General features: G+C 42.3%; 1 protein-coding gene across 1 annotated transcript in view; it reads left to right on the forward strand.

The window, feature by feature from the left end:
- The first annotated feature begins 3,262 nt into the window (after positions 1-3,262).
- LOC145392655 (uncharacterized) overlaps positions 3,263-26,694 on the forward strand; it is a 189,019-nt gene continuing 165,587 nt past the window's right edge. Inside the window, exon 1 of the mRNA XM_080266976.1 lies at positions 3,263-4,997. Within this exon, the coding sequence (XP_080123102.1) occupies positions 3,263-4,997 (1,735 nt within the window). The remainder of the gene's footprint in view (positions 4,998-26,694) is intronic.

Here is a 26,694-nt window from a genome sequence, read left to right on the forward strand (position 1 = left end):
ATTGTGTTCTTGCTACCTTCAGTCGTATAATTTTGAGAGACAGAATTCAGATTATGAATGGGTTCATACAAGCTCTGTTTATCGTTCATCACTATTATCTGTTTCCCCAAATCTTAAGAAAATCATCTGGAGACTGCACAAGAAAAATATGCAAGGTACGTCACCGTGTTGAAGAGTTATAAAAAAAAAAAAAAGTGGAAGTACTAGGGAAAAGAAGTGGGAGGATTTTTTTTTTTTTTTAAACATCAAACAAGTTTAATATTTACTAGTTTGTTTGTCTAACCGCTTTCGGTGCTGTTCCACACAACACTAATGCCGCATGCACACAGTCACAGGAGCATGTTAAACATATTCCAATTGCGAAAAAAAAAAACGGGGAAACAAAAGGCAAAACTAAAACGAATATTTTAACAGTATGATTCACATGGAAGGAAAGTCAACATGCGTAAAAACAACAATTACAGTACGAAATGGCAAATTCATTACATACCGGATATCCATTACACATTTCTCTATAGCCAGCACTAAAATGTTAAAAATATAATTTAAATAAAATTTTCGTAATAGCTGAAACTTTTACGCGGCTAAAAAAGTGTTCCTATCTTTGCCTCCCCGTGTGTTGTTGGATGTATGTTATCATGCGTATGTGTGTATGTGCGTATGTGAGAATATTTATATGGCTATCATGTTGATTTATAAAAATGATCCGTAAACTGCGCTCTTGCCATCCGTTTTGCGGGGACGGCTCAGACTGTCGGTGTGAGGGGGCAGACATTTAGTTACCCTCATGATATCACTGGTCAACCATGCAACCAGTGAACGTAAATAACCAAACAATATCTAGAAAGAATAAAAATATGCAGAGCAGAAAAAAATACAAAGTAGATACTGCCAGAGATGTATGCACAGACGCCGTCACAGGTCACCAGTAAACATACGACAGGAGAGGTGCACAGCACGCGAATCACCCGGTATAACCGAAAAAAAAAGGAAAAAAAGAGGCAGGGCGGCAATGAACCCATGACGGCAGGTTTTAACCTGTTTTTCCCTCTTGTTTGTGCAAAGCCCCTCGTGCGTGTAGGCTTCCATATTTATGTGCATGTGCAAGCATGCGTGAGAGTCGTGTGTGTGTGTGTGTGTGTGTGTGTGTGTGTGTGTGTGTGTGTGTGTGTGTGTGTGTGTGTGTGTGTGTGTGTGTGTGTGTGTGTGTGTGTGTGTGTGTGTGTGTGTGTGTGTGTGTGTGTGTGTGTGTGTGTGCGCCAGAAATATGGGTGTGTGTATAAATGCATGAAAGCTAAGATAAAGCACTTATGAAGATAAAGGCTTTCAAATGCAATGCAGGCCATGTGTTTTGTGTAGGAACAGAAATATATTTGAGTGGGAGATTTAATTATAGCTACTCATGATCAGGAACAGAGACATTACGGTTTTATTTTTATTTTTTTAAATTGCATATTAAAGTGCCCTCGTGCGAGAACTGTATCTGAGTTGGAGGTTTAATTATTGCTACTCGTGATCAGGAGCAGAAACATTACGGTGATTCTTCTTTTATTTTTATTTTTTTTTACTTGCAAATTAAGGTGCCCTCGTGCGAGAACTGGGGCAAATTAATGAGCACATGAGATTGAGAGGCTGTAGTAGAGTACTACAAGCATTCGTGAGACTAAATGTGTTTTTTGGCGATCTTATTCATTCATGTCTGGCTTTGTTTATGTGCATAAGGAACTGTACCGGGACTACGAGTACGTGTATGAACGCGAATGAAGATTATGCACTAACTTACTGTAACGTGAACGTCACAGGTATGCGTGAGATGGCCACCAGGTCTGAATCACTAACTATGTCTGACTAGTTTCTGCTATCTGTTGACGTCTATCTCAGTGCATTCTTGCTACTTTCAGTCGATTCCATAAAACATAGCAAAGGCCTCTCAAACTATAAAAGCTAACAGGGGCTCCTTCAAACAGATTCTCAGTCACAGGTCACCAGCAAACTGAATCTAATGTTTTGACGGCAGGAACCACTGAATTAAAAGACCGCTGAGTGAAGAAGCTCGGCATTTCACTAACCCGGCACCTGTTGAGGATGGAAGAAGGTTATTTTCATTTCTCTCGCCCTCTTAAACATGGATTACAGTATTTTGAACAGTGAAAGAAGAGAGTGTTAAAACGTTAGCCCTATAAGAGTACACAATGGTAAAATAAAGTATGGTTCACCTCCGAACGCTGTATTAGCTCGGAAAACAGCTCTTGCCGAAATTCCAGCATACGTCAAGGGCTCATATTCGAGGAAAGGCCTGGGTCACCGAGATGTATATAAATACCTGTGTGTGTATATATAATGATGCGCATGAGCATATTAAGTATCACGATGTACACATTGTTTTTTGTTTGGTACAGTGAGCGCTAATAGTCGTGTCGGGAAAATGGTGAAACCATTAGCTGACGGGCTAAACATCTGGTGCATTCCGCCGTCTGTCATACGGACAATGCATAATGTTTCTCGAGTTACATTTAATCTTCTGACAAAACCGCGACACGACCATTGTTGCTCACTGTACATGTCACTATCACTGTGTAATTACTCTAAGCTCTTATTTTCCTCTAAACCTATTGCATCATGCCGGTTTTATTCACCACCTGAATGACATGTTAATTTACACAATTAATCGACCTTGTTTTCCAGCTATCACAGAATTATCCCTGCTAACACATGTGTGAAATGAATAGGAATAAGACAATTATGTCAGTGTACTTTTAAACAAGCTTTAAATGTATACCCATCTGCACAACTATGAACAACAGTGTTTTAAATGATGATGAAGTAAATAAATCTTTCTGATCAGTACTATGGACACAGTGACAATGGACACAATGAGGGCTTCGACTGGCCCACTAACACGTGTGAATTCAGGCTGAATCTGGCAGTGTGTGGCGTGAACAGACCAAAAACTCCAGCAAAAACCTAGTGCATGACGTCGTCGTGTTTGCTATACAGAAAATGCAAACCATTAGAATGTGGCTCATATCACTCCCTGGATGTTAATCCCTCACGACCGCACCTGCCGTGGGCCAGACTGTAAAGCAGAAGGTCAGGTCTACAGCATGGATAAAGAATCATGAGGCACAAGATGGACTGAAGCTCAGGTAACTAAGACCTCTGCCCAGTGACTGAGTGAGTGTGAGGTGAGTGCGTTAGTCTCCCTCATGTGGGTGTGTAGGATCAGCAGGGAGCGACAAGCCAGCTAGGCGGGTGTGGCCTCATGCTGCCCCACTTCCCCGCCCTCCTGCTCCTCCTCATACCCTCCGGAGGCGCAGAATATCCTGCCCTCGTGCGCTCTAGGAAGGGCCAACCCCTTCATCCCAGCCATCCGTCCCCTAGAGTGGTGGTTGGAAGGGGCAACACAGAAGATGGACATAATGGTATCCACGGGAGCGACATTTCCTCATTGCCAGAGATTAATAAAAAAGAAGACGCTCTCCTAAAAGACGTGGGTTACAGGGAGACCCCCTCAGTACAAGTTCATTATGGCACTTCAGTTTCTCCAACTCATTCCTTCCCTGCACTGTCAAAAACTCCATACCACACAGATAAACAACAACAGAATATTTCTCTTACGCCAACAAGATTTAAATTTCACCACCTCCCAAGTCTAAGTCAACAGCACCGAATGCCACACGAGGCCTTTAGTCAAATCATTAGTAGAGGACTTCTTAACGACGGAGTAGGTTATGATTCGGAGAGAAAGTATAATGCCCAGAGATCGCAGGCAACTTACATCAGCCCAGCCAGGACGGGAAGATGGGTGAACACTCTAAACAAACTGCAAATCGAAATCAGTGCCGGTGGTAGAAGCCCAGCTTTGGACCACGTTAATGTAAAATTCCTTGAACCATCTTTTAATGCAAATGAAACGCGTGATCATGGTTCAATAATCAAAGGAGAACAACTGCTACACCGTCCAGGGCAAAAACCAACCGAAAGAAGTAGAGCTTCCTTAGTTGATATTAGAGTCACTGCCTCCCCCGGCAATGCCAGCACTGACGAGAGAGCTTGTGTAAAGTGTATGCAGGGCAAAAATTATTTAATAAAACCCTTTAATCTTGGAACCCCAGAATTAAAGTCTGAAAATGAAAGCCTGCATCTTACGAATTTCTGGAAAGAGCGTCGACTAGAGAGAGAAAAAGTGCATAGATACAACTTGGGGAAAAGTGATGGACACACAAATACTAACAAAGAGATCGCATTTAGTGAAAAGCATTTGGAAAACTCGAGGAAGCAGAGAGAAAATTCTGTTAAATTTGTGGCCCAGGATAATGTTGCAGACCCGCTGAGATCCCAAGATAAAGGCGACCCCCCAGCCAACCCTAACTTCTTATTCACGCCCGAGGAAAGGGAGAGAACCAGCACCTCTAAAAGCTTCCGGGCGGGGACCGGATTTGGTGCAGCGGAGAGTGAGGGAGTGACAGGAGGGGTGCTGAAAGGGGGGGTAGTGGCAAGAGGGATGACAGTTGGTGAGGTGACAGTGGGGTCGTCAACTAGTGAAGTGACCGAGGGGGTAGTGACTAATGGGGTGCCAGTGGTGCGACGTAAGCGGGAGCGATGGTCGTATGACCCTCGACAAAACGCACAGCAAAATCCTAGCCCCTGGAACCACACCCAAACCCTGATGCCTACCAAATACTCCCGGGTGTTTACCGAGACCTTCCCTGGGATATACAGCAGCTACATTCCCCCAGTGATTAGCAAGTACGGCCACCATCAGGAGGGGACCATACAGCCAGGCACTGATGGCGCCAAGGATGTACGGGCGGCTGCTCATGGCACCCAAGCGGACAGCAAGCCAGACAGAAGAGCCTCCAGATCCCTTGGCACGCACGCTAACAGGTCGTTGGTGCGGGTCAAAGGGGTTAGTAAGCATGCCAGGGGGGGCAGGAGCTTCATCAAGGCCCCTCAACAACGTCACGCCCGCAGCAGAAACAGAGCCAAAAGAAAAGGTAGGCCAAGTTGAATAAACTGTTAAATTACTAGTTTACTAGTGATTACTCCCTCTACAGAGCGAACTGATCATGATGTATAGTTTTGTATATTCTGCTCACTGAATACACACAACATTCACCAGCAGTAACAGAAACACATTACAAGTATATATTACATGAATATTGTCCCCAGTGTATTGCTTCATTGTTATGCAAATCATTTTACTGGTATATTATCCCTTAATCTTATTGTGTTGTGTATTTTTATATTATTTGCTTACTGAATAATGTACAGACAAACATCTTAAGTATTTAAACAAAACACCTATCAGTTTGCAATATGAAATCTGTCCGTATATACAAGCAGTACAAAATTTACAGCAGGTGAAAGAATGAATTCCGTAAATCCATTAATTCCAGGTACAACTAGCTTTTATAATCATCGTCATAGTGCATCAGGACAAATTAAACAAATCCCTTCAAGAAATGATGTAAATAAGTACACCATATATTTATAACTTGTATGCATAAATAAGTATTAATTATGTCACTGGTACAGAGTTTATCATAGCATGTAACACATCAATTTGTACTCTTTTACCCGTACTTAACATCTGCAAGATGATGTAAAAAAGAGCAAGGTAGCAAACCTCGAAGTACACTCGAAATTCAAATGTATTGTTGCATATTTGATATAGTAGATAATTGTTGCTACAAAAGTCCTCTTCATCACTGTTAACCCTGTTTACATACAGTAAGGATGTCATATCGCATCAGAGGAGCATTTGCTGTTTTATGAATTATACGGTAAGTCTTCTAATTCACTTTACTTTCAGATGTCAGAGCGAACATTATGAGTGATAACAGTTCCTTGTATTGCCGGAGACGTTTCCACTATGAATGATTTGGCCACAACAGTTATATCTAATACTGGATCGAGGACAACACTGTGAAGTGCCATGTCTATGAACGAGTTAATTACGAGTATCAAAACATTTTGACATGACAAGTGGAGAAAGCTGAGTTATTAGTTAAGGCGTCATGAGAACATCACTAATTCATTCACAAGGAGACGTTCCCTCTTAGCTGAAAGAAATCTCCTGATGGTTGTCATTAATTACACAAAACAATCTGCATCCTTAAAAGAAAGCAGTTATGTTTCTAACCCCTCCACGTCTGAGAATTCTTCCCTAGGCTGCGGAAAGTCGCCTGGTCGTTATGAAGATGAAACTACTGATCATCATAATGAAGGGGTTGATACATAACATTATATTTGCAATGAATAAAATCTGTAGTCTTTACAATATGATCTTATTCTTAGCATCACTGAACATATTACTAAATGCGCACTTAATCTACAGTAGAGTTCAGTAAGTTTCTATATTAATGAATTATTATATCACAATGAGTGGAAGTTAGCATATAATGCACCCTGTACTAGGTCACACCACATCATATCGACTGAAGCAAAACAGTATACTTCCACCATACAATGTTGTATATATATAAATTTTACCATACATGCAAAATATACCAATCTTCTGGAGGAATGTCGAGCTGTAGCTACTGAACTCTGTGGGAAAACACCAGACTCCTCCTTTGCGATAATTTGTCAATCGACTGAACTGTTGGCAACGAAGTTCCTATCAGGTCTCCACAAAATTTGCCAATCATTCTGGTGAATCCGAAGCAGTTAACAATGGTAACTATAAATGGCCACAAATCAGTGTCATAAGTGTCTTTTGCTTCGAACTGAAAGACAGATTTTCAAAGTCTATGGAGAGAAAAGCAGGAGAGGCGACAAGACTATTATTTTTCTTTGCCGATACTAGCTACATTTTTCCAAACATAGAGAAAAAGACGTATTCTAGGTGACATGGGGTTTCAAAGCACGCTTTCCTATGCGATTTACCTTATTTCATACACCTTAACGCAATATTATATGCTTCTTAGGTTAACGCAATATTATATGCTTCTTAGGTCGTTCAGTATTGACAATTTTCTTCAGGAACAAAGATGATACTAAAGAGTAATATGCCGAATAATTCGCTAAGGGAGAGGTGTTACGAATCACCAAAGCCACTCTAAATTCGACTCAGAGAGACGATAATTACCTAGGCGGCATTGTTAACTTCTCTCTCTTCCTGTTGGCACCCAGACTTAATCCCATCTACATCCGTGAGCCATTACATCCGCGCCTGAGTTAAGCCCGCCAGTAAAGCACCGCCGGAATTACCGTGTTTTGCATGTAATCCGGACGCTACTTTAGCCCTCTTGTGATTCCGCTGCTCCACGGAATCATGCAAGGAGGATTAACTCTCGTGGTCGCGTGTTCTTTGGCAGTTTATTACAGATAAAGCCAGGCGATTATATTTAGGTGAGTATGAGTTATAGGAGCGTGTTGTAGCAACGCCAAGCGATTATATTCAGCAGAAAGTGAGTCATAGGAGCCTGAGAGAGTTAATCCCTTGAGCCTGAGGCGCCTTTAGCCATTTTATTCTTGCTACCTCCATTTTTTTTTTTTTTTTTTTTTTTTTTTTTTTTTTTTAAAGAAGAGAGGGATTCTTTCTGGAATGATGTTGATGAGTGTCTGCATGGTTTAGGAGCCAATGGGAATGTGGTAATGATGGGAGATCTGAATGCTAGAGTGGGAAATGTAGCAGTTGAAGGTGTAGTTGGTATGCATGGTGTGCCTGGAAGAAATGAAAATGGGGAACGAATGACAGCGATGTGTGTTGAGCGAGAGATGGTGATTGGAAATACGCTGTTTCAGAAGAAAGATATTTATAAGTATACATGGGTGAGACAGGAGGGTGGAAGGGTTGTTGATAGAGCTTTGATGTACTATGTGGTTGTGTCTAAGAATGTAATAGGAAGATTGTTGGATGTGAGAGTTCTGAGAGGGGAGGGTGGAGGTATGTCTGACCACTACCTGGTGGAGGGAAAGTTAAGAGTAGGTAAGAGATGGGTGAGAGCTAGGAGGGTTAGGTGTGGCAGGGAGGTTTTGAAAGTGAGTGAGTTGGATAAAAGAGAGAAAAAGATAGAGCATCAGGAGAAATTGAAAGATGAGTGGAACGCAGTCAAAGATCAGGAAAATGGCAGTGTGGAGGAGGAATGACAGTTGTTTAAGAGTGCTGTGGTGGGGCATGCAGAAGAGGTGTGTGGTGTGAGACATGTGGGTGGTGGTGTAAGAAAAGGAAGCGAATGGTGGTGCGAGGAAGTAAGTATGGCTGTGGCTGAGAAGAGACATGCATATGAAGTGTGGCTGCAGAGGAAGGATAAGATGTCATATGAAAGGTATAAGGAAAAGAGGAATAGGGCGAGAAGGGCTGTGCGTGATGCTAAAGTGGCAGCAGATGAGAGGTGGGGTAGGCGGCTAACAGAGAATTTTCAACAGAATAAGAAAATGTTTTGGAAGGAGGTGAAAAGGGTGCGAAAGGGAGAGTCTGGTAAGGAAGAACGAATAAAAGCAGAGGACGGAAGGATGTTAATTGAGATGAATGCAGTAAGGAAGAGATGCGCAGAGTATTTTGAAAGATTGTTAAATGTAGAGGAGGAAAGGGTGGCTGAGATTGTGGCGGATGGAAGGGTGCAAGGAATAAATGTGTTGGGAGAGCTGAATGATTCTTTGATCACGAAGGAGGAAGTGGAGAAGGCAGTAAAAGAGATGAAAACAGGGAAAGCTGCAGGTATGGATGGGTGTGCTGTGGAATGCCAGAAGGGTGGTGGAGTGACTATTGTTGACTGGTTAGTAAGATTGTTGAATGTGTGCTTTGTGAAAGGTATGGTGCCAATTGACTGGGTAAGTGCTTGTGTGGTCCCGTTGTATAAAGGCAGGGGTGATAAGTATGAATGTACTAGCTTTATGGGTATAAGTCTGTTGAGTGTTGTAGGTAAGGTTTATGGTAGAGTGTTAATTATGAGAGTTAGAGAGGGTACAGAGGGAGTGATTGGTGATGAGCAGTGTGGCTTTAGGAAAGGGAGGGGATGCATGGATCAGGTGTTTGCTGTGAGACAAGTGTGTGAAAAGTATTTAGCGAAAGGCAAGGATGTGTTTTGGGCATTCATGGATTTAGAGAAAGCGTATGATAGAATTGATAGGGAGGCTTTGTGGACTGTTTTAAGATTGTATGGACTTGATGGTAGGTCACTAAAAGGGGTGAAAAGTTTTTATGTAAACAGTAGAGCGTGTGTAAGAGTGGGAAATGCTGTGAGTGACTGGTTTCCCGTGAGAGTGGGGCTGCGACAGGGATGTGTGATGTCGCCTTGGTTGTTTAATATTTACATGGATGGTGTTGTAAGGGAGGTGAATGCAAGAGTTTTAGATGGAGGTCTGAGTCTGGTGAATGTTGATGGTGAAGAGTGGAATCTGAAGCAGCTGCTGTTTGCAGATGATACTGCACTGGTGGCTGATTCAGAGGAGAGATTGAGACAGTTGGTAGAGGAGTTTGGAAGGGTGTGTGAAAGGAAGACATTGAAAGTAAATGAGAATAAGAGTAAAGTGATGAAGTGTAAGAGGTTGGTAGATGGTAGGGGGATGAATATAGTTTTGAATGGCGAGTTGCTTGAGGAGGTAGAGTGTTTAAAATATCTAGGGTCACATGTTGCTCTGGATGGAAGAATAGATGCAGAAGTGAAGTTTAGAATAAATGAAGTAGGAAAGGTGCTGGGAGGAATAAAAAAAGTGTTTAGATATTCGCTTAGAATGGATGTAAAGAGAAGGCTGTTTGAGGGTGTTGTGGTACCGACTGCGTTATATAGGGCTGAAACATGGAATATGGGTGTAGCAGAGAGGAAAAGTTTGAATGTAATGGAGGTAAGGTGTCTGAGGAGTATGTGTGGAGTGACGCGTATGGATCGAGTGCGAAATGATGAAGTGCGAAGGAGAACTGGAGTTGTTCGGGAGATGACTGGTAGAGTTGAGCAGAGGATGTTGCAATGGTTTGGGCATATGGAGAGAATGGATAATGAGCGATTGATGAAAAAGATAACTAGATCTGATGCGAGAGGTGTAAGGCTGAGAGGAAGACCATGAATAGGATAAATGGACAGTGTGAAGAGGGCGCTGGATGCGAGAGGGATGTCTGTTGAGCAAGGAAGAGTGGCTGTGCGTGACAGAAATAAATGGAGAGAATTTGTGAATGAATAGGTGATGACGCAGCCCTGAGGGGATATTCTCCCGCATTTGATCTGATCAGCTAGTCAGGTCAGGTGCGGGTAAGGGGATGGGTCTGAGGGGATATTCTCCCACATTTGGTCTGATCAGCTAGTCAGGTCAGGTGCGGGTAAGGGGATGGGTCTGTTATGATGTGGCAGGGGTAAACCAGCTCTGTTGTCGGGCCCTGCTGCGGATGTCACTGATTGCATTGCGCAGTTGACCCTTGTGCGGTGTGGTGCGGTGAGGATCTGTCCGTTCTCCCCTTTGGGGCTAAGATGCAAATGAATGTGTTTGAATGGATGAGTAAATGGGGAGTGTGTCGTCCTGTCTCGGCTACCTCCCTTTCCTTGGGGGAAGCAGCCTAGGTATATAGATAGATAGATAGACCTCCATGTTTTTTAAATTTGTTTATTCATTTATCTTATTTATACACAGTCTTTTGCTTACTGGAGTCGGCGAGCTGGAGAGGTTAGGCAAGTGAATCCACTAACCCTTTCATCACCAGGGATCTTTCCTAAGTTAATTAGAATAATGTGGACGTAGCAATAATATACCAAATTAATACCGGCACAGTGAACGTGGTAATCATTTGACGGCTGGGAAAAATTAAACTGCTTTTAGCCAGATGTAAGACAATAAGATGAAATACTTGAATGTTTTACCCTATTCACAGCTAGGCTGTCTCTTTGCAAAACAATCTCTTAGTTTTAGAATAAAATTTTTTAATTACCCTACCTCACAAAGGGAAGAGTCAAACTTTGCATTGCGAAATGGACGCTTTTTTTTTTTATTTTTTTTTTTTATACATACTCTGACGTAAGATGGAAAATAAATTAGACAGACAAAATCGACGAGCAAATGCGTTGTTATTTCTCATACGTTGTTTCTTATGCGGAAGTAACTGTATTCTGTATTTGTAACTCATATTAAGCAAACGAAGTACAGAGCAAATAGGGTAGAAGGCCCGCTTGAAATGAAGTTCAGTAATTCAATAATGTAACTGCGTTCGATGCAGAACAAAATATCTGTCTGTACTGAGATAGTTGTTTCGGTGTCTTGTGTCTGTCTGAAGGTGATTATTTGTCCGTATTTTTAATGTTGGGGTTGAAAAGTAATTCAAAATGCCTTTATCGAAAATCTCAAAGTTGTCTGATCTGTGCATACGAGTAAGAGGGCCAGGTATTGTGCGTGCATTGTAATTTTCAGGTTAATTGTCCCAAACAACAGCGTGAGGCCGTGGCAAAGAGCGTTGGTAAAAAAGAGGGGAAGATTACCAGTACCATCACTGAGAAGAAACAAACAAAAATAATCCCTTCCATAAATGTAATGAAATCCGTTACCATTATACAAAATGGGCTGACGCCTAACCATTTTCTATCCTCACTGGTGTTTTGACTTTCAGACGGATTACATAATTAGTGTCATTTTCTTGCAATTCCAGAGAGATTTTATTCAGCGTAGGAGTCTTCAAACTTGGGGGGACAGTTTGAATTCTTTTACCCCTTCAGTTCGATAGGTCTTTCTCAAGTTACATAAAGTATAGATATAACAAGGAAAAAAAGGAAAAAATATGCATTCTCGTAGTGAAGGAATAATACTGACCGTGTTAATTACCGTCTTGCGCACCCTTAATTCCTCTGACTGCTACGATGGTCTTACCTGAGCAAATCCGTCAGGTCGAACAATAAACACCATGACCGAGTGTTTTAAACCCTTTTGGCTGGCTGGCTTTCTCCTAGCTGATTAGATTAGTCCAAGACCATATTGTAAGTAGATTTTGCGATATAACACCTCTTCCGTAACGTCTTCTTCACACTACATCTCAGTATCCTCTTGTATGTTAACTGGTGACAACTATATTGATATGAAGAAGATATAAATAGCATACACGACAATGGTCTGGTATAGTGAGCATAATGAATCATTTAGGAAGAGTTGCTACGAAGCCTGACACCGACAATTGGGTCCCTAGACATAACTGACATGATATACCTTAGCGTCACTGAGAAAGGTAATGGTTTGGTACCGTACCGTATAATTAAAAACAGGTTAACCCTCTCACAGCCAGAACATCGTTAGTATTTTATTCCCCCTAACACGAGACGATATTAGTCAGCTGGGAGTGGGTTGTATAAGGGGGCCTGGGACTGTTAATATTTCAATGGCAAATGAATAGTAATGATTATTTGTTTAATCAGCATTAGATGTATTTTTGTTCCAGCTAACACGAGACTCTATTCAGCTGAAAGGGAGCCATAGAAGCCCGAGAGAGTTATTATCTCATTAGTAAGAGATAATAGAGACATATGGCGTGCTAATTAGAGTCAGATGAGAAAAGGAATGAGATATAAAGGTGCGAGGTCAAGCGATAAACTAAGAAAGACCAAGGTGACTTTAAATTAAATGGAAGGGAAACTGAAGAGGAAAACCCGGAGTAATAAGAAAAATCACCAGATGAGGATAGGGATAATTGAGGTGAAAGAGATGGGAATGACTAAACGGCAAGAAGCAAAAGGCAGGAAGTAATAAAGAAGTAATTAAAGGAAAGAGAGAGAGTGGGAAAAAGAGTGACTAAAGGAAAGTACGGAAACAGGTAAAGAAGTAATTAGTGGAAAGAAGGAGAGTAGGTAATGAACCAGTCAAAAGAAAGTAAGAGAGTGGGGAAAGAGGTAATGAAAGTAAGGGAGAGAGTATGGACAGATATAGTTTTTTTTTTTTTTTTATGCGAGGAAGAAGGAACCAAAGGCCATGAGCCCACAGTAACAGTTCCCTCCAAGAGAAAAACAAAATACAATATAGAGCCAAATTCAAGATCCGATCATTTTGAGATGCCATGACACACTGCGTTTGAAAGACTGGAGATCATAGGCAGCAGGAAATACAGACAGAGGGAGACAGATCCAGAGCTGACCTGTTGCATAAATGAAAGACTGGGAGTAACGGTTAACTCTTGCATTAGAGAGTTGGACAGAAAAAGGATGAGAGTTTGCTGCCAGACGGGTGCTACGCGCCCGTCGTAGAGGTGGAGGAATGCAAGCAGACAGTTCAGAGGAGCAGTGACCATTAAAGTAGCGATAGAAAAGAGATAAAGATGCAACAGTGCGGCGAAGAGACAGAGGTTGAAGGGAGTCAGTAAGAGGAGGAGAGTTAATGAGACGAAAAACCTTTGACTCCACCCTATTGAGAAGAGCTGTATGAGGGGAGCCTCCCCACACATGAGAGTTGTACTCCACACAGGGGCGGATAAAACCACTGTATAGAGTCAACAATTGCGCAGGGGTAAAGAAAGAGCGGAGTCGGCTTAGCACACCCAATCTCTTGGAAGCAGATTTTACAAGAGATGTAATATGATCTCTCCAAGATAAGTCCCGAGTAAATGAAACCCCAAGCATGTTCAAGGATGATGCAGGATTAAGCTGAATATTATTAAACATTAGTGGGTATCCCTGTGGAAGATTTTGTTGGGTTGAAAGGTGTAAGAACTGAGTCTTAGATGCATTAAAGACAACCATATTATTTTTACCCCAGTCAGTGATACGAGCCAAGTCAGACATTAGGTGTGCCATAGCCTCATCCCTTGTTTGTTGAAGTAACTGTTGAGATGGGCGTTGCGGGAACCAAATGGAAAGGTGAAGGGTGGAGTCATCAGCGTATGAGTGGATAGGGTTAGATGTACAGCTTAGAAGATCATTGATGAATAAAAGGAAGAGAGTTGGTGATAGGACAGAGCCCTGAGGAACACCACTGTTGATAGATCTAGGAGAAGAACGATGGCCGTCTACAACAGCAGCTATAGAACGACCAGAAAGGAAGCTAGCGATGAAGGCACAGATAGAAGGATAGAAACCGTAGGAGGGCAGTTTGGAAATTAAAGATTTATACCAGACTCGATCGAAAGCCTTTGAGATGTCAAGTGCAATGGCAAAGCTTTCGCCAAAGTCCCGAAAGGAGGATGGCCAGGAGTCTGAAAGGTAGGTGAGAAGATCGCCAGTGGAGAGTCCCTGACGGAACCCATACTGACGATCGGAAAGAAGGTTGTGATAGGAAAGATGCCTTAAAATTTTTCTATTAAGAATTGACTCGAAAACTTTTGAAATACAGGACGTTAAAGCAATTGGACGATAGTTGGAGGGTTGGGAGTGGTCACCCTTCTTTGGGACTGGCTGAATGAGAGCAAACTTCCAGCAAGAAGGAAAGGTACAAGTTGACAGACAAAGACGAAAGAGTTTGCCTAGGCAGGGTGTTAGCACAGAAGCACAGTTCTTGAGAACAACAGGAGGGACCCCATCAGGCCCATATGCCTTGTTAGTACTGAGGCCAGTGATGGCAGAAAATACATCAACTGAAGAAATTTTAATGTCAGCCATGAGGAAGTCAGAGGGGGGAAGTGATGGAGGAACAGCACCGGAATCGTCTAAGGCAGAATTGGAGGAGAAAGTCTGTGCGAAGAGATCTGCTTTATCAGTAGAAGAAATAGCTACAGAACCATCAGAGTAGAAAAGAGGAGGGAAGGATGATGAGGTAAAGTTGTTAGAAAGATTTTTGGCAAGATGCCAGAAGGAGCGGGAAGAATTCGAGTTGGAGAGTTGAGAGCATTTAGTATGGATGAAATTATTTTTAGTAGAGCGAAGAACAGACTTAGCACGATTCCGGGCAGAAACGTAAAGATGATGTGATTCAGGGGTGGGTTGGCTCCGGTACCTTTTGTAGGCCCTCTCCTTGTTGCGGACAGCATTAGAACAAGCGTGATTAAACCAAGGCTTTCTTGCGTTAGTCAAAGGATATGAGAAAGGAATGTATGCTTCCATGCCCGAGAGAATAACCTCCATAATGCGCAAGGCACACTCAGATGGCTCACGGCCATGGAAGCAATAATCATTCCAGGGAAAATCAAAGTAGTACTGCCTGAGGGCCTCCCATTCTGCGGCTCCAAAATGCCACAGACGACGTTTCCCTGGAGGGTCCACAGGCCGTACCGGAGTGATAGGACAGGTTAAGGTAATAAGGTTGTGATCGGAGGAGCCCAACGGAGAGAAAAAATTAACAGAGTAAGCAGAAGGATTAGTTGTGAGGAAGAGGTCAAGTATGTTGGAGCTCTCTCCAAGGCGGTCAGGGATACGGGTAGGGTGCTGTACAAGCTGCTCTAGGTCATTAAGGATAGAAAAGATGTAGGCTTGTTCACCAGGTGGATCCGTGAAAGGAGAGGAGAGCCAAAGGTGGTGGTGAATATTGAAATCTCCAAGAATGGAGATTTCAGAGAAAGGAGAAATGGATAGAATGTGTTCCATCGTAGAAGTAAGATAGTCGAAGAATTTTTGATAGTCAGTAGAATTAGGGGATAAGTAAAGAGCACAGATATATTTAGTCAGAGAATGACAGGAAAGCCGAAGCCAGAGTGTGGAGAATTCAGAAGAATCAAGTTCAGGAACACGAGAGCAAGATAAGTCGTTGCATATATATACACAACAGCCACCTTTGGCTTTGAAATGAGTATAGAGAAAGGAGGAGGATACAGAAAAGGGTTTGCTGTCAGTTGCCTCAGACAGCTGAGTCTCCGTTAGAAAAAGAAGGTGAGGTTTAGAGGAGGAGAGGTGGTGCTCAACAGAGCGAAAGTTAGAGGAAAGGCAGCGAATGTTGCAGAAATGAAGAAGAAGAGAGTCAGACAGTGGTTCCAGGTACCTTGAGTCGTCACCGGGAGAGGGGCAGATGGTGGGGGCATTTATGGTCCCCCCCCCTGGGGACTCCGAGGCTTGATAAAACGACGCCATTTTGGGTAAATTTTGAATAGGAAGTGTAGTGTGTCCTGTGCATGTAGTTTGGTGAAGATAGAGATATGTGTACTGGAGAGCATGCTGGCCTACTCCCTGTGTAACTGAGACACTGAAAAAGTTCAGCAAAGGGGGATGGTCAGGAACTAGTCCTGAGGGCTGATGAAACGGGAGCTCCAGCACTCCCTGTCATCAGCTTTCCATCCACCTCGGGAGTACTGCCCTGCTCGACTGGTGCTACAGTCTACTCCTCTAAAGGAGGAAGTGAGTGGGCAAAGACGTAAAGGAAATGAAACTAAGTAAATAGGTAAAGAAGTACTTAAAGGAGAAGGAGTGAGTAGGTAAAGGAGTATTTAAAGGAAAAGAAGTAAGAAGGGAAGAGTGTAGTTAAAAGAAAGGAAGCGAGTGAGTAAAACGGTAATGAAAATGAAAGGAAGTTAGTAGATAATGGAGTTGTTGAGGGAAAGGAAGGGGACAAGTAAAGGAAAGGCTTTGGAAGTACTGTACCCGATGTAGGAAAGGTGAGAGTAACAATCACAAGTGGGATATAGCACGGATAAACGAATAGTGAATCAAAGGGCAACGGCAACAGATGAAACAGGAAAAAAACACTAGCATAGAATGTGATATGGGTTTATGAAACAGAGAAAATAATGGAGAGAGAATAAAAGAGAAGGGAGGAAAAACTGATAAAATGAAAGAACAAGGCGGGAAAAAGTGGAAGAGATGGGGGAAGGGAGGGTCGAAATTAGACGAGGTGCTTACTTTTGTCAGTTTTTTCTTTAACGAAACTGGACCACTCCCACAACTTGAATAATCTTTGAGACTGCATGAAATCTGACAAGCTTTAGTTATACGGTTCGGACGAATGTTCTTGTTTGCTAAGCAAGTCAGCCCTCTAATCTGACAACAGTATACAGGGTGATCAGCAGAGGTGATGCGAGTAAGGGATCTTCGTCAGGTAACAAACGCACTATAGTGAGCCTCATTTTCATGTTCGGTAAAACCTTAACACATTCAGTGCTCCTGTAACTCACTCTCGAGTGAATAAAATGTATGGCATTGGTTGCAGTAAAACAGTAGGGCTGTCCCGAGCATGAGATTCTTGGAAATCACAAGCTCATATGAGTCACTCGGCTGAATAAAATTTTCTAGCCTTAGTTTGAATAGTCTGGTGTTTGCTTGTGTAAATCATCTGACGTTAGTGAGGAATAAACAAGTCTTGTGCTGACTAAAATAAAATAATCCGGCGTTAACTTAAATTAATTACTGGAGAAGACACATTCATGAAAAGGTTAAGCGTAAACAGTCCAGTACTCGACATACATTTTACCCCTTCTTTACAAATGATCTGAATAAAAGCCTCTGGCGTTAGTAGGAACACAATGAATAAAATGTCATCACACAGAAGGAAAATATGAAAATCCGAGTAACTTGCCTGAGTAAAGCTCTGTCGACTTGGCTCCTTTTGAAGAAGTGAGAGTAAACTTAGAAAATTCCCTCATACAGAGAGGAGCGTCAAGCGGGAGGAAGAGTTAAGTGACTAGGAAAACAAAGAGAAAAAAATGGGAAGAAGAGAAAATATACAATAAGAGGATATATAAAAGAGCGAATTGGGAAGAAGGGAAAATTTTCAGATCCAACTGGAGAGCAGTGAAATTTTGCGATAAGAAGAAAGTGACTGAGAAAGCCAGTGGAAGAGACTGGGAATAAGTGAAAATTTATGGGGCGAAGATATAGACCGTGAGAATGGAATGAAGAAAACAGGAAGAATAAAACATTAGGGTAACAAGAACGTGTGATGACGCATGATGATCTGGTGATTATGACGCTCCAACCGGGCATGACATTTAAGGGTTTACGTACGAGAGACAGATGACGTTTAGTGTTTACATAATACCCTTCACATGCGATTGACTTGTGATTTCGCTTAAATGACTGGACTAAATATCCTAGTCTTGGACTCATACGCTTCTGGTGGGGCTTTTGAGGTTTGGGTGATAAATGGATGGACCAGATTTCAAAAAGCACTACAAATAACATTTAAATCCCTAGAAGAATACCTTTGAGGTATGAATGAACTCGATAATGTTGATTAAAACGAGGCGCATCTATCTATTTATCTATTGCCAGACGCCTTAATCCCTTAGGGGGTGGCCACAATTAAATCGCTTCAATGTCGCCCTTTCCTCTGCTATTTGGCATGTTTTGGACATACAGTATATTAAGATCCGATGCCATCAACGCTAAAATGGCTTCTTTGATAGTGAGACAGTTTGCAATGTATTAGAACTAAGAAAATAAAATGTAACGCACAAGCAGCCTGCAGACAGATGACGAGTTCTTCAATATTATTCCTGATATTTACAAACAACTTTTTCAGCCTGGGAAAGCACCCTGAGATCGGGTTAATGAAGGCTGCATCAAATTAATCCAGATCGAAAGGTGCCTCCTGAGTTGAATAAAACGCGTTTGGTAATGGCAGGATTTACTTGAAAAGTACAGTACGTCATCGTGATCTGTGGATTAAACTGCAGAGGATGCAGTAGAGGGAGAGTTCATACGCGTATAATGGAAAGCAGACTGCAAGAGTCTTATTTTTATAGGGTAGACTGAAACTGTTGTACCTCTTCTATTATCCAAGGATATTATAGCAAAGCACAGGAAATATGGAGATGTGGTTACTGCAAGGAAGAAAACAGGCTGCCACTGCGCCACACGCGACGAGGAAGGCAAGGAATGGTATGCCCCTGGGAGAGAGCATAGTTATGGTAATGGAGGGGTGCAGTGGAGAGGAGGAGGGAGGGATAGGTGAGTTGGAAGGAGAGAGGTTGGGGGTGGTGGGAAGAAGGGAGGTCTGCAGCTCAGGGCGAGTGCGTGACGAAGCAAAGTGGGGCTTATTCATACACTCAGACAAGTCTCTCAACCCTGGGAGGAACTGGCAACTGCAAGGTCAGGTGGAGCGTGCGTCGTGTAATTCTTAAATAATTTAGCTTGTAGTTTCGTATTTTAGGATATAAGAAATCACAACAGGCCTTGAAAGATGAGCTAATATACTGTATACTTAAAACGGCCTAGTCTTGAAACAACTTTTAAGCATGTTAATTGAGACGGTGGCTCAATCGGTTGAGAGGTGGCCTGCAGTCCTACCGGACCCAGGTTCAAGTCCCCGCTGGGGCAGGGAACAGTTTATGGATTTAAATTTCATAAAAGCAGACTTTACTGATCTACCAGAAGACCCGCCGACATGTAAAAGAGCCCCCGCTAATACCAATACACCAGTCCTGTATGAGACAGCCCTAGCATCTATTCAATATGGACGGTGGGTGATAGCGCCGAAGTGGTGACATGTAGAGGTGTATGGTATGCAGGAGGACAACTGGCCTTGGAAGCAGGCTGCAAAGCTTATGCCCAGAGTCGGACACATTAAAAAAAAAAAAAAAAAAAAATTACTAGCCCAGGAGCAGGATACACGTGGAAAAAAAAATCGAGAAAGTTGATTTTTTCAGGAAAACTATATAGAAGCCTCCTAAGTCAAAATTAGCAAGTCATTATTAACAAACATTCTAAACACTCCACGTAGGCTAACCGTGTGGGACAAAAATACAAGATGGTCACCATCAGCATGGGGCGCGTATACCGTATATATAGCTTAGCGACTAAAATTCACATTTGGTCATGTAATGCCACATTTGATGGGTTTTAAGGTGTGATAAATCCATTTCTGCTATTATTCAAAAAGTTCTATGTCACTGATATAGCCTACACAGAAAACGTGCTCCAAATGCAACAAATCGGAAATCTGTATTGATAATTTTGCTGTTAATTTATAAACTAGAGTACTGTATACTTCATCAGAAGTTTTTAGTTTTCGGGATGGATACAGACTGAAGTGTAGAGTCACAAGTACATACATGGATAGAAAACAGTGTGAATGAAAAGAGATGGCAGCACAAAAACAATGTCATATTTGTGATTATGTGATAAGCGAGTCACCTCTGACCGAAGTACTGTCATAGTAATAGGCCTCCCTAGCATCTTGAACATTACTGCTGATCTGAGAGATGGACTTGATGAAAAGCTGTTATCTAAGGTGTTGCCAATTCCGGTCCATAAGTGGTGCAAAGAACATTACATCATGCCATCATACATAAAAACGCGAAAAGGGGAGTCAGAAGAATCGGAGAGACAAGTGCATAAGAAAATCACCTGCCGTTCACAGGCCACTGTCTTTAATATAGAACAAGACTGTCTGTGCTATGGGAAATATGTAGACTATAGTATGATCGCCAAACAACCAATTGACCAACATGAGGCGACTCACGATGCAGCAACAACTGAACTATTATCATCTGTTGCAGCCAAGGCGATGGAGTTAGATGATAGCTAGGGAGAGTCTGTATATACACGCATTCAAAATGTTGTTGATATTGTGGCAGCTGAGGCCAAGGACCACCATGATTGTAAAATCCGTTTTCGTGATGTGCGAGGGCTTCAGAGGAAACCAAGGAGGAGGCCTTCAGGGTCAGTCGACACCAAAAAACAACATGAGTTCCTGAAACTCAGTGAACACATAGAAAAGAGTAATGAACATCAATTCTCCTTCACAGAACTAGAGTCATTGATAAGAAAGTACTCTGATGATGGTGAATGCTACACTACCTTGCGCTTGAAAGAAAAGTTACAAAAGCACTAGAGACAGCATGATGATGACCTGTGACAATAGAAAAGACACCATATACACATTTCTAGATGAAGGTAAGAGGATACTGAGAGAGAATGACAATGCAACAGGTCTGCCATCAAAGGATGTTGTAGACATGGCTGCATCACTTATTGATGACCAAATGAGGACCATCATGTATTACACATTTAAATATCCCAAATTTTCTGACATGGACAACAATGAACATGTGGTGTCAGAACTTCTGGAACGTTTGCTATCTCTGCTGATCAAAAGCGGGCATCGTCAGATAGGAATAGCACACACAATAATAAGTGCAGCACGTCCCAAATCTTTCACATAACCAATTCTATTGGCTATACCTCTATTCATCAATTCTATGGTAAAATCACGTGAACTAGTAGATTTGCTAAGTAGCTTAGGACTTGCAGACGACTATCGAGAGGTACTACGCCTGTGTGATGCAATGATACCAACTGGGGAGAAAAAGTATGACTGGGAAAGGGCACTTGTTAATTTTGTATTTGACAATGCAGAAATTAACATTCGCACATTAACTGGACATGGAACATGGCATAATATGGGTGGCATTGCTGGCATCACATCTGGAAAGAACTATGCTGAGCCACAGCTCCCTCGTTCAACCACAATACGGCCAGCTGCTACTTTTTGTAGATATTCTGAGATACAACTCCAGAAATACAGAAAACGAGCAGTTCCAAGTCTCAAACATGTACTCTTTGGCCCTCCGGAACCGCCAAAACTCAACCCAGCAAGTCTGAAGTTAACAACAGCGTTTTATTTGGCTGGCCAGCTATTTTGTATTCTATCCTTAACAGTGTCCATAGTGGAGTGGGTTCAGTCAGACGGTAGGCAGACAGAGAAAGTTTGATACGAGTATATGCAGAATTGAGATTTTCCCATTCCTGAACCATAATCCCAATCTACCACACACTACTTACTCAGCTCTTGGTTACGGACAAAAACTAACTGAAAAATGTAAGTTGGGTGTGTCTTCAGTAACATCTGATCAGCCTCTTTAATTAAAGCTGTTGAAATAGTCCATCCTTCTCCAGACCTCATCAAATTCATTGTAAGAATAGGCGGATTTTACCTGATTATGTCTTACATGGGAGCAATGGGTAACATCATTAGTGGCAGTGATTTGCAAGGGCAGTGGGAAACTGTCTATGCACCTAACTCAGTAAAGCAGTGTTGACAGGGCATGCATACGCTCGTACTGTACGTGCACACATGTTTTCTGCCACCTCGGATGTGTCTGAGATGCTTGATACACCGAACTGTTTTGAGTGGAGTGAACCTGAGCGAACTCAGAACCGTACATGAGATGCTTGTAGAAAAGAAATGCCTGCAACACAGTGTTCTCCATAAACATGTTGTCACTCAGCATACTCAGATCTTTAATCATCTTGAACAGGAATTATCTCTGAACAGTGGAACAGTAGAACTGGCAAAGCATACAGATGTGCTTGTCATGTTCGTCGACAGGGCCACAACAGACAATATCTACAAGCAGTATGCAAGGACTTTGTTTACAGCATACACAACATCAAGCAGGCAATGCGTTCACACACCCAACAACACATATTGATAGCACATGCTATCACCGGATGTGACACAGTCTCGTGCCTTATATGGCATTGGCAAAAAGAAGACCGTGACAGTCTTGGAATGCGACTGGAGGATGTTGGATGTGTTTAAGAAGAGCGATGCCAGTCATGAAGAAGTTGCCAGAGTGGGGAAAATATTTTTACTGAAGATATATGATGCCAATCCGACATGTACAACACTTGATAAGCTGATATTTATGCAGTACATGCAGAGGATGAGCAAAGCATCCAGAAGCTTCGAACTTCATAGACTACCTCCCACATCCTCAGCTGCAAAGTACCACTCACATCGGGCCTACTTCGCAGTTCAGGAGTGGTTGGGCCATGTTGAGGATCTAAATCCTACGGACTGTGGTGGGAAGCTTCAAGGTGGAATGCCCAATCCCATTTTGGCTGACAGACCAGCAGCAACAAAGCATGTTCTCTTTGTGCCATGTGGGTGTAAACAAATATGTGGCAAGAGATGCAATTTCGGAAAGCAGGACTCTACTGGACACCTACATGTTCCTCGTGTATTGGCCAATCTTGTGCTAATTCATGCCCATTTGACGGAGAAGATACTGAGTTTCCATGCTATAATTGTAACCATAGCTAGTTACGATAATAAAAAACATTTTATTAAGAAGTAGTACTGCTGCTAGCAAAAGTTAGTGCTGGTTGTTGGCTTTAAATGTGTTGAATTTACCATTTTGTTTAAAATAGTACATTACCTTCATCATATTTTGAGCAAGGTGGATGGAAAGCTGATGACAGGGAGAGCTGGAGCTCCCGTTTCATCAGCCCTCGGGACTAGATCCTGACCATCCCTCTTTGCTGAACTTTTTCAGTATTTCAGTAACACAGAGTAGGCCAGCATGCTCTCCAGTACAATAACTGTCAGCACCAAAGTAAATGCACAGTACACACTACACTTCAGGCAGTACTTCTTTGATTTTCCTTGGAATGATTATTGCTTCCATGGCTGGGAGCCATCTGAGTGTGTCTTGCGCATTACGGAGGTTATTCTCTCTGGCATGGAAGCACACATTCCTTTTTCATATCCTTTGACTAATGCAAGAAAGCCTTTGTTTAATCACCCTTGTTATAATGCTGTCCACAACAAGGAGAGGGCCTATAAAAGATCTCAGACCCATCCCACGCCTGAATCACATCTTTTTTATGTTTCTGCCCGGAATCGTGCCAAGTCTGTTCTTCACTCTGCTGAATATAATTTCATCGGTATTAAATGCTCTCAGCTCTCCAACTCGAATTCTTCTCGCTCCTTCTGGCACCTTGCCAAAAACCTTTCTAACAACTTTAACTCATCATCCTTCCCTCCTCTTTTCTACTCTGATGGCTCTGTAGCTATTTCTTCAACAGATAAAGCAGATCTCTTTGCTGAGACTTTCTCCTCCAGTTCCACCTTAGACGATTCCGGTGCTGTTCCTCTATCACTTACCCCCTCTGACTTCCTCATGCCTGATATTAAAAGTTCTTCAGCTGATGTATTTTCTGCCATCACTGGCCTTAATACTAACAAGGTATATAGGCCTGATGGAGTCCTTCCTGTTGTCCTCAAGAAATGTGCTTAAGTGCTTACACCCTGCCTAGGTAAACTCTTTCGCCTGTGTCAACTAGCTAGTACCTTTCCTTCTTGCTGGAAGTTTGCTCTCATTCAGCCTGTCCCAAAGAAGGGTGACCATTCTCAACCCTCTAACTATCGTCCAATTGCTTTAACACCTTGTGTCTCAAAAGTTTTTGAGTTTATTCATAACAGAAAAATTTTAAAGCATCCTTCCTATCACAACCTTCTTTCCGATCGTCAGTATGGGTTCCGTCAGGGACGCTCCACTGGCGATCTTCTCACCTACCTTTCAGACTCCTGGTCATCCTCCTATCGGGACTTTGGCTAAAGGTTTGCCATTGCACTTGACATCTCAAAGGCTTTCGATCGAGTCTGGCATAAATCTTTAATTTCCAAACTGCCCTCTTACAATTTCTATCCTTCTATCTGTGCCTTCATCTATAGCTTCCTTTCTGGTCGTTCTATAGTCGCTGTTGTAGACGGCCATCGTTCTTCTCCTAGATCTGTCAACAGTTTTGTTCCTCAGGGCTCTGTCCTATCACCAACTCTCTTCCTTTTATTCATCAGTGACCTTCTAATCTGTACATCTAACCCTATCCACTCGTATGGTGATGATCCCACCCTTCACCTTTCCATTCGGTTCCCGCAACGTCCATCTCAGCAGTTACTTCAACAAACAAGGGATGAGCCTATTGCACACCTATTTTCTGACTTGGCTCGTATCTCTGACTGGAGTAAAAATAATCTTGTTGTTTTTAATGCATCAAAGACTCAGCTCTTACACCTATCAAACCGACAAAATCTTCCACAATATACCCACTGATGTTTAATAATATCCAGCCGAATCCTGCATCACCCTTGAACATGCTTGGGGTTTCATTCACTTGGAACTTATCTTGGAATGACCATATTACATCTCTTGAAAAATCTGCTTCCAAGAGATTAGGTGTGCCAAGCCGACTCCCTTCCTTCTTTACCCCAGCATAGTTGTTGACCTTATACGCGGGTTTTATTCGTCCCTGTGTAGAGTACAACTCTCATGTGTGGGAAGGTTCCCCACACACAGCTCTTCTCATTAAGGTGGAATCAAAGGCTTTTCCATTCATTAACTCTCCTCCTCCTACTGGTTCCCTTCAACCTCTGTCTCTTTGCCGCACTGCTGCATCTTTATCTCTCTTCTATCGCTGCTTCAATGGTCATTGTTCCACTGAACTGTCTGCATGCATTCCTCCACCTCTACGACGGGCATGTAGCACCCGTCTAGCAACAAACTCTCATCCCATTTCTGTACAACTCTCTAATGCAAGAGTTAACCGTTACTCCCAGTCTTTCATTTATGCAACAGGTCAACTCTGGAACTGTCTCCATCTGTCTATTTCCTACTTCCTATGATCTCCAGTCTTTGAAACGCAGTTTGTCGAGGCATCTTGAAAAGAACGGATCTTGAATTTGGTTCACTTTTTTTTTTATTTTTATTTTTTTGAAGGAACGATTTGCGGGCTTCTGGCCTTTAGTTTCTTTCATTGAAATAATGGTAAAAATCGTTTTCTTATACCCAAAAACCCTTATAAAAGAGGTATTACATGACCGTCTGTGACTTCTGCTTTCAAAGTAATATAATAGTCCCATGCCATTGGGGGCCATCTTGGATTATCGTCCCACACGGCTAGCTCATTTGGAATGTGTAGAAATGCTTGTGAATTTTGACTTAACATGCTTCCAAGTAGCTTTTCCGAAAAAAAAAAATCAGCCTTCTCGAATTTTTTTTCCAATTTCCCTTCGGATTTGAGCTAATGATCCTGGCCTATTATGACCTGATTTTCAAAGCCCCCCAAAATATCGGTCAATCAAAACCAGAGGGACACAACAGAGAGGAAAGTTGACACAAACTGTTTCTCAACCTCCGTTACTTACTTCTGAGTATTATGATCCATGTAACTGTAAAAAGCTGACGAAAAGTTAACTTACAAAAAATCATGCTATACGGTGTAAATGGGGCCGAAAAATCAAGGTTGCGTGCCGTCACCGAGGGTGGGGGACTAGGCTAGTAGGCAAAATTAATGTAGGAACATGTAACACTAACCCTACTTCAGGCACCAGACGTAGACAGAGGGAGAAGGAAAGGGACAGGGCTGAAACAGAGACGAATATCCAGCCAGCCCAGGCAATCGTCAAAGCACGAAAAGCTTGTGATACGGTACAAAAGGTGATGGAAAGCGGAAGTTCATTATCGCATCATCATTTTTTTTTTCAGTTAATCAAGCTACCGCCTATAATAGAATTTATGTAGCCAAAGGTGGGTCACACCATCTCGGGAGAGAGTATACTGGTACCACTAAATGTCTCAGGGACGGGACAACTCAGTCATTTTAGTCCAGTCAGCCCAAGAAAATTATATTCAGCTGTCAGCGGCTAATAATAATAATAATAATAATAATAATAACAGCTGGAGATACCAGACGATGATGTCAAAACAGACTGATCAAAGGTTGGGAGGTAGGGAAAGAGAATAAAAACAAACGAATGGAAAGAGAAGGAACGAGAGAGAGAGAGAGAGAGAGAGAGAGGAAAAAAGAGAAACAGCTCTGCACCTGCCCTCATTACTGTCACACGCCGGCAGTGACCTACGGGAACGCTTTATTGAATTTCGATTGTCACTTCACCCCACCCGGCCGCTTCTCGGTATAATGAAAAAGAATGGGGGTATACCGTGCCAGAGGGCGGCTGGGGTGGGATATTTGTGTTACGCTATTTTACCCTCAGTGTCGCTTTTCTCTGCCTCCTTTCTGCCGTTCTTGTTGGGAGAACTGCCTTCTTTATTAACTTTTTTTTCTCACAACTTATAGGTTTCATAGATTGTTTTCTGCTGCAACAACTGACACGCAGAAATTCTTGAGTGTTCATCATGAC

This window comes from Coenobita brevimanus, chromosome 23 (genome assembly GCF_032717465.1).
Source record: "Coenobita brevimanus isolate Jiangsu-jjx chromosome 23, ASM3271746v2, whole genome shotgun sequence".
NCBI lineage: Eukaryota > Metazoa > Arthropoda > Malacostraca > Decapoda > Coenobitidae > Coenobita > Coenobita brevimanus.